Source organism: Arachis hypogaea, chromosome 14, assembly GCF_003086295.3.
Source record: "Arachis hypogaea cultivar Tifrunner chromosome 14, arahy.Tifrunner.gnm2.J5K5, whole genome shotgun sequence".
Taxonomy (NCBI): Eukaryota; Viridiplantae; Streptophyta; class Magnoliopsida; order Fabales; family Fabaceae; genus Arachis; species Arachis hypogaea.
In genome coordinates, this window is record NC_092049.1 from 120,153,559 (window position 1) to 120,163,635 (window position 10,077).

Below are 10,077 nucleotides of genomic sequence, written 5' to 3' on the forward strand. Positions count from 1 at the left end.
AGGAGAGGAAGAGCTGAGACTGAGACCGGCGATGAAGAAATGAGGCTTCTGTGATTTATTTTTCATTATATGTATGCAGTTACAGGCAAATCGGACCCACCGACCGCGTACCACACAAATCGCTCGGTCCGATTGGTGCACTCCCGGATTAAAAAAAAAAATTTTCACCCGAAATCGGTGGGTCCGATTTCTACACTCTCCACTTATAAAATAGGACTAGTACAAATCGGTGGGATCGATTTGTGTTCCTTCCTCTCTCCTTGAAATCGGACCCACCGATTTTTTGATGCAAACTGAATCTCTTTCGGACCGATTTGTGTTCTTTCCTCTCTCCTTGAAATCGGACCCACCGATTTCCCCCCTCCCCCTCAAATTTCTAAAAACAACGCCGTCATAACAGTGTAATTCCCCCTAATGATCATAACGGAGCATAACTCACACCACTAAATCATATAAAAAAATCAGCCTCAATATAATCTCATCGTGAAGTCAAAATTAAATAATTAACAGAATATCCTATATGACAGTAGTACAAAAATAAAATCGATTATTTTGAAAAACAAATATAAAATCTAAATGCACAAAATCAACTTTAAATACATTAATGTATTTATTTATTAATTTTTTATTATTTAAATAAAATATTTTTTATAGACCTCTCAAGAGAATGAAATATTTTTCTCGAACCCATTGCCATATCTACGTGGCCTTTTTCATGGTACAAAGAACGCATAAACGGGCATGCGGGTTGCTGGACATTATCATTATCATTATCATTATCATTAAATATGCTTGAAGATAAAAAAAGAAATTCCTCTAATCCAAATGAGCACCGCAAAATTAGCACAGGCAAGGGGAGAAACCATATTTCCGTAGCATATTCCCCATCCTCACATTCCAACAAGTACAAAAGAATAACCCATTACACAAAAAAAGGAAAGAAAACAAGTGGGACCCAATATACACTTGGTCAATCACTCAATTGGCACCAACAACCAATCACATGAAGCCACGTAGCACCTAATTAACATGTTTAAGCGGCGACGCGAGTGCTCTTCCACATGTTTAATTGAAATCAGAATCCATCTTTTCCTTTCCTCTATTTTTCTGTGAAAACAACGCCTTTTTTCCCCAATTCCCTTCCCCCGCAACCTTCCCAGGTAAGAAAACCAACTCAAATTTCTTATATCCGTTTCCAAAGTTTCGATTTTTTGTCTTCCTTTGCTTTCAAACCATCATCTTTTATTATTTTTCAAATCCCGTCTTGTAGGTTAGCTTGTAGCGTTTAATTAATTAATTAATTATTTAGTTCTGTTTGTTCTGGTGGGTTGGTTTGTTTGATGATGCTTTTGTTTATCTTTATATGAAGATGATAAATTGATGTTTGTAGCTTGTGAATTGTGTGCTTTTGTCCTTTGGGGTTTTGACCCTAGTTCTGGGTTTTTTGGGGACTTTTGGATCCGTGATTTGGTGTTTTGGGAATTTTGTCATGAGTTAGATCTTGATGTCCATTGAAGTATAGATTGTCGTTTTATCATATCTTTGATACCGATGTTCAATGCCGGATTACTTTCTTGGACTAGGAAGCATCCATGTTTGATAATTTTTTAATTATTCACCCTTTTTAGTAGTTGTTGGTATTTTATTTGTCTAAAATGATTCTATTTATTTAAGATTGGTGGTTGAGATCCATATGATTGGATTGTTATTTTTGTTGTCAGCTTAAGTTGTGCTTTGTTTATACTTTGTGGGATTACATTATGGTAACAAAGGAAGTTGCTTTTGTGTATGCCATGTCTCTCTGATTTTGATTCCTCCTTTTCTTTGTTGGATGAGTTTGAACAGATTGTGAATTGGATCTTCATGAGTTCAACAACCACTGGAGCATTCTTCGTTTCCTGTGACTCGGGAAACAACAGCAGCCTCCTCTTCTGCTGGATTTTGCTCTCCTTGCTGCCAAAATTCTTGGGAACACCATTTGCATACATCAATTTCCTCCTAATTCAGGCTGTTGACAGGAAAGAATCGGCAGTTGGGTTCTTGGGGAACTTTAGAGTGATTAATCTATAGTCTTTATTAGTTTGGCCATCAGCATATTTAGATCCCATTTTAATTAGTGGGACAAAGAAATGGTTTCCTCTCAGCTTTCTGGTTTGACTACGGCTGGCACATATAAGCCTTTACAGGCTCAGTTGCTCTTTCCTACAAGTCTTCCTGAAAACGTAATCACAGATCACATTGAACTAGATTTCTCAGATGTCTTTGGTCCGGTTACAGTTCCATCCTCAGTAGAAGTAAATAATATTGAATCTGCTGCTGCAGAGTATTTCGAAGAATCTAGTGAGCTGGTTTATAATGAGCCTGAAGTCATTTACACCCGTTCACATTCTTTGGTTGGCCCTTCTGCTTGTGTTAGCCAATCACTGAAGCTTGGAAAGCTCACCATACAAGAAACTGAAGATTCATTGGAACTAGAGGTCCTAGAGGAGGATGTGACTGGAGAGAAGGTCAAAGACGTCAAAGAATCTTCCTTTCACAATGTTATCACCGAGGAATCGTTGCAAGACGGCGGGAGTCTCATGAAGATTCACAGAGTTAGCCTTGATGATTTTGAGATTTTGAAGGTTGTGGGGCAGGGAGCATTTGCAAAAGTATATCAGGTGAAGAAAAAGGGAACTTCTGAAATATATGCTATGAAGGTTATGAGGAAGGACAAAATTCTGGAAAAGAACCATGCTGAGTACATGAAAGCTGAGAGGGATATTTTGACACAAATAGAGCATCCTTTTGTTGTACAACTCAGATACTCGTTTCAGGTACTGATTTTCAAATTGTGATAATGTTGTAGCTTCTTTTGTGCTATCGTGGTGATATATCACTAGTGACATAATTTATCAAAATGGTATGGTACTTTTCTTAGATTCTGTCTTCTTTTAGTGCCTTTTGTCATTGTGTATGTTACCCAAAAGGCCAAAATCTAAATGAAGATAGTGTTAGTTTGAGGCATTGATGTGCAATTCTAATCATAACTACGTCGGGAATCATGCTCTCTGCTCATAAATTGGTTGCAATTTTAATCATAACTACGTTGGGAATCATGCTCTCTGCTCATAAATTGGTTTCTTTTGTTAAATGGCTTGTATTATAAGACTGTCTCTAATAATATTCAGAAATTGAAAATGGATCTGTTCTATCTGTTTCAGACAAAATATAGATTGTATCTCGTGCTGGATTTCGTGAATGGGGGGCATCTTTTCTTTCAACTTTATCACCAGGGCTTGTTCAGGTAAGTTTGGTTGAGTGTTGGTTTTTTCTTCTGCTTCTTGCATTAGTTCACAGGATAACACTCGGGTTCTATTGTTCTTTGAATATCCAGAGAGGATCTAGCACGCATATATGCTGCCGAGATTGTGTCTGCAGTTTCACATCTCCATTCGAATGGAATAATGCACAGGGATCTAAAACCTGAAAATATCTTGCTGGATGCTGATGGCCATGTAATTTTTCCTTCTTCATGATTTTATTCAACCATGCTTTCTATGTGTAATAACTGTACTGAGATTTATTTGTTGGTCTACTAGGTTATGTTGACTGATTTTGGTTTAGCGAAGCAATTCGAGGATAGTACAAGATCAAATTCTATGTGTGGAACATTAGAGTACATGGCACCTGAAATTATTCTTGGCAAGGGCCATGATAAGGCTGCTGATTGGTGGAGTGTAGGCATCCTTCTGTTTGAGATGCTTACTGGAAAGGTTTGCATCTTGTTTCTTGTAAATTTATGTCTTTGCTGTTCATTTGGATCTACATACTGTTATTCAATGATACAAAATTACTATGTGTAAGCGTGATTATATAAGTAATAAATAGTTTTAATCTAAATGGTCATAACTGCCAATTTTTTTGTAGTTGCTAAGTTTTTGTTTTTTGTCATTTCTCCTCTGCAGCCACCGTTTTGTGGTGGGAACCGTGAGAAAATTCAGCAGAAGATAATTAAAGACAAGATTAAGCTGCCAGCATTTTTGTCTAGTGAGGCGCATTCTCTGTTGAAAGGGGTAATTTACCATATTTACTTACCGTAGTATTTAATACATATATTCATATTTGTGTAAAATAGTGTCCCAGTGTGAAAAGATGATGAATAAAGCAGGTACTTCTGATGGTTTGACCTGTTCCAATGTTCTCCTGGTGCAGCAGCAGTGCAGCTGTGCCGAGACCTCTGGTTCTGGTTCAATATCTCATGATTACACCATCACAATCTGTTCACTGATTTATCCACTGTCCATGTTTGTTTCTAATTTGGAATTGTAGATGCATGTTAGAAAAACTGTTCCTTCTGTTCCACTCTTTGTTTCATTTTCATGGTAATAATTGTTTTTGTTTTTGATACATAATACTAATTCGTTAATTGAATTATAAGTTGATTGGCATTTGTTTTCAAAAAATTTAGATAGTAATTCTCGCAATGCTGTAAGTAAATCAGTTTACATTGTTGGTTATTTTGTAATTTCATTTTAAGCTTGTACTGAAATTAGTATTTCAGATGATATTTGCATCCATTTTTATCTGCATAGGACCTTTGATTCGTTTCCTTCTCCCCTTTCTTGTTGAGCTTTCTGCTTTCTTACTGTTGTATTCAAACCTTTGTTCTTCACTTTGAGATAAAGATAATTTGTGTCTGTTACAGCTTCTACAGAAGGAGGCGGGAAAGCGCTTAGGTTGTGGACCTAAGGGGATAGTGGAGATTAAAGGCCACAAGTGGTTTAAACAAATCAACTGGACGAAGTTGGAAGCAAGAGAAATCCAGCCAAATTTTAGGCCGGATGTAGCCGGGAAGCATTGCGTTGCGAACTTTGAGAAGCGATGGACTGATATGCCTGTGGTCGATTCACCAGCTGCCAGCCCGAATGGTGCTAACCCCTTCAAAGACTTCTCTTATGTGAGGCCTGCAGCCTCCTTCCTTCAAAGGAATAGCCCTGCTTGTTAAAATTGCTGTACCTTGCAATTGGTCTTGTCTCTTAAATCCACACCTTTTTTTTTCCTTTGGTATTTTTAGTATTTTTTTGTTTGGTTGGGTTAGGGGTTTGCATGAACGAAGGTGTTACACTGGCACATAAATTGCCAACAAGATACTTTTTCTTAGGTTTCTATTTTGGCTTTTAGGAGTTGTGTGAACTTTCTAGGTTATGTTATTTGTGTGAATTGTGGCTTATTTGTGTTGAGTTGACTTATAATTTGTGTTATGCAGAAAATAAAATTGTTTAATTTTGTATCCTTTGTTTTATTCAACAACAACGAAGTCTTATTTCATTAAGCGGATTCAGATATATGGTTGTCAAACTCGCGAGTCTAAGTAAATTCGTGGAGTTAACCTAGACTCGACTCGCGAGTTAATTTGTAGACTCGTACGAGTTCACCTGTTATGAAGTTTATATATATATATATATATATATACTCAATTCTAACCCTTCAAAATTAATAATATCAATCTTAAAGCACATAATAAATAAAATAGTAGCATACATCATAACAAATATTTTAAAATACACATTCAAATCCTTTATAATTATTCTTATACAAATACAACATAGAATACACAAAATTAAAAATTCTAAATATGTAATACTAAATCTTTAATTGAACATTAAACAATATTAAATAATCAAATTAACTTTAATCAAAATAATTAATTATTAATCGGTCATGAATGGTTGAACCAGTTGGCCATCTAACATAAATGATAAAATTAAAAAAAAAACTAAATCAAGAAACAGAGACTCAAAAAAAGGACAAAACGCATACAAAAAATAGAGGATACAGAAGAAAAGAAGGGACAAAGTCCCAGCAACAGCAGATCGAAGGCAAGGGTGCAGCAGGCAGCGGTGGTGAGGGTGCAGCAATAGCATGAAACAATGGCGACAAAGAAGATAGAACTGTAGGAGTAGTCGAACTCGTGAACGGTGATAGCATGATGGAGTTGCCGATAGTGGAGATGTGAAGAAATACAAAGTAGAGGGCAACATAGGTAAAATTCACAAAGACAATGGCGCAAATCAGAGTAGAGGTAACAGACGCAGACGAATAGCGGCAGCTCAACGGGGAACAACGACTGCGGCAGAACATGGAGAAAGTAAAACTTGAGAGAAACGACGCAGGTGAGTAATTTGTGAGTGAGTTTTCTTTCATTCTTTAGGAGTGTTATCGTAACCCTAATAAAAAAAGTGTTTTTTTTTTAAAATAACATTTTTTTGAACAAAAATGAAGAAAAAACACAAACTCGCTAACTCGGTCCTAAACTCACGAGTTTGTCCGAGTTTGATCGAGTCTAGCCAAGTCTAGCCGAGTTTATTCAAGATAGAGTCTATGTCCGAGTCAACTCGACTTCATATCTAAACTCGTACGAGTTTACGAGTTAACTCGAAAGTTTGACAATAATGGATGAGATGTCATTAAATTTTATTATATATGATGATAAAGAGTTTATTTAATCTTTAATCATCTATGTCAATGTAAAAGTTAGAGTAAAGTGATAAACAAACTTTAAAATTTACATAATTTGAAGTATTTTGTTGACGTTTATTATCTTGAAAGATTTTATTAGTATTTTTTTTAGAGATTAATTTATTCAAAATATAAATTTTTAGAAATTTATTTATCATTTTACTCTAAAAATTATCTAAAATTTTTAAAAATAATTAGTCCGGACTATTTTCAGAGTTTATGCTCTTATATGAAATTAAATTTAGCAATTTGCATAAAATTAAGAAAAGGATCATATATTTTTTTATTTGAAAATAAAAAATACTATACCCGTCAAAATTTAATATTCTAAACAACAAAAAGAATAAAGGGGTTATGAGAAACATTCAGTTTCCATTATCTATTTACTTATTTTTTATTAAATATTTTGAACAACCAAATTGTTTGGACTTATGATTTCTTGGATGAAGTTTTATGTAATTTTGAACCAAGAAAAATACATAGAACATGTGGATAAAGTAAGGATGAATAGGTGGCAAAAGTGCTGTCTCTGCTGAATGCTGACATTAAAAGAAAATAAAACCAAAGTCATTGTATGTAACAAGTAACAACATATCATGGTTTCTCTTATCAGCACAACTTCAACTACACTTCGTCACAATCATCACAATATATTTTTCTCCTCTGAAATCACACCACCCCATATACAATTTCCCTCTTAACACAGCGTTTCAAGAGTAACTACATTAACTCCATAAAGTGCAATGCATTCTTGGATAACATCATCCCCAAAGAGTTATTGTTGGAGTTGTACTCCACACTAGTGAAGTTCCAGAATGTAACTGAAGACTTGTCAGGTTTACAAAAATGGGAGTTTCTTGCTTTTGCTGGTTTGTCATGGATTTACTTAACTGCAAAGCCTGGTCTTCTTGTTGGAGCCATTGATGCATATCTTATGGCTCCAATTCAAATGTTTATTTGAAAGGAGAAGTCTCAAAAGGAGTGATCTTGTGATTGGAGATAAATTAGGAGAAGGGTCATTTGGTGTTGTTTATTCAGGTGTTTTGGTCCCAAGGAATGTAAATAATGTAGAACAAGAGAGGATAAAGAAGAGTGGCAATAAGGGGAGGAATGTAATAACAAAGTTGGATGCAAAATCTAAGGACAAAGTCATTCTTAAAAAGGTATCCCTAGTTATGATAGAGTACTCTGGCATAGTTTGATGCAGGTGAAAGTTGGAATTGAAGGAGCAGAAGAATTTGGTGAATGTGAGGAGTGGTTCAATTACAGACTCTCCAGAGCAGCTCCAGAAATGTGTGCTAGGTTTCTTGGAAGTTTTGTTGCTGATAAAAGCAATTCACTTTTCACAAAAGGTGGAAAATGGCTTGTTTGGAAATTTGAGGCGCTCTTATTTATGTTTCTGCTTGATAAAGGTTAAAATTTTGCTGTTAATCTATTTAGTTTTACCAAATTTAAAATTGAGTCGCTACACTTTAAAGGTTTTTAATTAGGTCCCTAAATTGATTTTAAATTTGTAATCACATCCTTGTCGTTCTAAAAACATTTAACTTAACCGTGGTGTGAGATGGATGAAAATGATTTTGCAACGTTTATTGTTAAAAATGGTCTAATTACAAATCTAAAACTGATGTAAAGACTCATTTGAAAATTTTTAAAATGCAGAAATCTAATCACAATTTGAGAAAACTATAAGAACTAACAGAATAATTTGATCTTTGATAAACTATAGGCAAATGTAGTTTATTTGTGAAATTTACATATATATATCTATACTATTTTTTTCGAAATTTTTTGTACCCTGTACCTGTATCCATGCAACTTAGGTACCAATTATTCTATACACTAATTGCAGGGTTATGATGTCACAGGGTGGCCATTCTTTCGCCGACTACATGACGGAACGAAACTTTCCTTCAAACTTGGAATCTGTCATGTTTCGACGAGTCTTGCAAGGGATAAACTCGTCGAAAAGAGATGCCTTGATCATCAAGCAAATGATTACTTCGCTTAAGAAGATTCATGATACATGCATTGTTCACAGGGATATAAAGCCTGCCAACTTGGTGGTTACAAAGCAGGGACAGATCAAACTCATTGATTTTGGTTCAGCTACTGATCTACGAATCGGAAAGAATTATGTTCCCAATTTTACCCCTTTGGATCCTGACTATTGTCCCCCAGAATTGTATGTGCTGGCTGAAGAAATAACTAGTCTTCCTCCAGAGCCAGTTGCAGCTTTTCGTTCACCAATATTATGGCAGGTTTTGTTGCTTTGTCCTATTTATGCACTCAAAATTTTTTAAGTTCCTTCTGTAGTGGTCTCAATTTTGAAACAAAACATTAAAATAGATTCAACAATCATATAAAATTAGCCGAAGTTTTTGCATAGACACAAGTTTAACACTTCATTTTTTAGGTAATATGGCAAACAAAGTGAACCGTGACAATTTTTATCTAAGTGTGTCAATGATGTGTTAAATCTGTGTTTATACAAAAATTATTAACTAAAGAAATTTGTCGGAAGAGATATGTTTAAAGAATCATACATACTAATATTAGAATCATTAGTATATCTGTGTACTTATTAGTATGATATTATTGTTAATTCAACCATACAATCTTACATAAAAAAATCAACCACACTTATAAGTTATAAGATATATATTAGAATACAAGATACAAATTGAAAATGCATTGAAAACACATATTTATACATAAATATACGATAATTGAATTTTAGTGTGTAGATATCATTTTTGTTGTTAGTTATAGGATATTATGAATTTATTATTTTGATTTGTTCCTTACCTATAAATACTTTGTATATTTGTACATTATATCGTATTCTATAGAATTATTCAGGATAAAACCTTTTCCTCTATTTCACCTTTCTACTTTCTAACAACTACAATGTTTATGAGTTTATTAACAATATATGGACTCAATTAACTTCTTTGGTTAATGTTGCTATACTAGAAATATTTTCACTAGGATTGTAAACCACACTAAGTCTGAATTCCTCATTTTCCTATAGCTTTTGAATAAGCTATAATTTTAAAATTCTAGCACCATTTACTTAATACGGTTTAAAATATGCATGCATTGTGCTTTTTCCTTTACCTGCTGTTTCTAGATACACATAAAAGGTTCTAAGATGAACCTCTATGATGATGATCATTACTATTGCAGTTGAAAAGTCCTGATCTATTTGACATGTATTCTGCTGGGATTATACTCTTGCAAATGGCAATACCAACCTTAAGGTCTAAATCTACTCTGAAGAATTTCAATTTGGAATTAAGGAACTGTGGATTTTACCTGAAAAAATGGCGGGACTTTACTCGCAACTGGTTTGATTTTCGAATCCTCGACGGGGACTCTGGTAGAGGTTGAGACTTAGCAACCAAGCTTATCTCCAAGAGGGATTTCCCGGCCAGCGGACGCTTATTGGTCGCGGCTGCTTTGAGGCATCCTTAATTTCTTCTAGGTGGTGATCAGGCAGTTTTAGTCCTTTCAGAGTTAAGTTTGAGCACAAGGTGATTTGATTAGCAATGTCATTATTGTAAGTAGTATATT

General features: G+C 34.7%; 1 protein-coding gene and 1 pseudogene across 1 annotated transcript; both read left to right on the top strand.

The window, feature by feature from the left end:
- The first annotated feature begins 766 nt into the window (after positions 1 to 766).
- Positions 767 to 5,272, top strand: LOC112743864 (serine/threonine-protein kinase AtPK2/AtPK19). The gene is made up of 7 exons (XM_025793245.3): positions 767 to 1,160; positions 1,846 to 2,816; positions 3,204 to 3,286; positions 3,377 to 3,497; positions 3,582 to 3,755; positions 3,948 to 4,055; positions 4,688 to 5,272. Exons 2-7 carry the CDS (start codon positions 2,130 to 2,132, stop codon positions 4,985 to 4,987), a joined length of 1,473 nt encoding a protein of 490 aa, XP_025649030.1. The 5' UTR covers positions 767 to 1,160; positions 1,846 to 2,129; the 3' UTR covers positions 4,988 to 5,272.
- A 771-nt stretch (positions 5,273 to 6,043) lies between these two features.
- LOC112743038 (serine/threonine-protein kinase STN8, chloroplastic-like) lies at positions 6,044 to 10,041 on the top strand (annotated as a pseudogene).
- The last annotated feature ends 36 nt before the right edge of the window (positions 10,042 to 10,077 follow it).

What these genes read in the sequence shown, in the direction of transcription:
- LOC112743864 (XM_025793245.3), top strand. Translation starts at nt 2,130, where the DNA reads ATGGTTTCCTCTCAGCTTTCTGGTTTGACTACGGCTGGCACATATAAG. An exon ending in TTGAGATGCTTACTGGAAAG is followed by an intron (nt 3,756 to 3,947) that starts GTTTGCATCTTG and finishes TCTCCTCTGCAG; the next exon opens with CCACCGTTTTGTGGTGGGAA. An exon ending in CGCATTCTCTGTTGAAAGGG is followed by an intron (nt 4,056 to 4,687) that starts GTAATTTACCAT and finishes TGTCTGTTACAG; the next exon opens with CTTCTACAGAAGGAGGCGGG.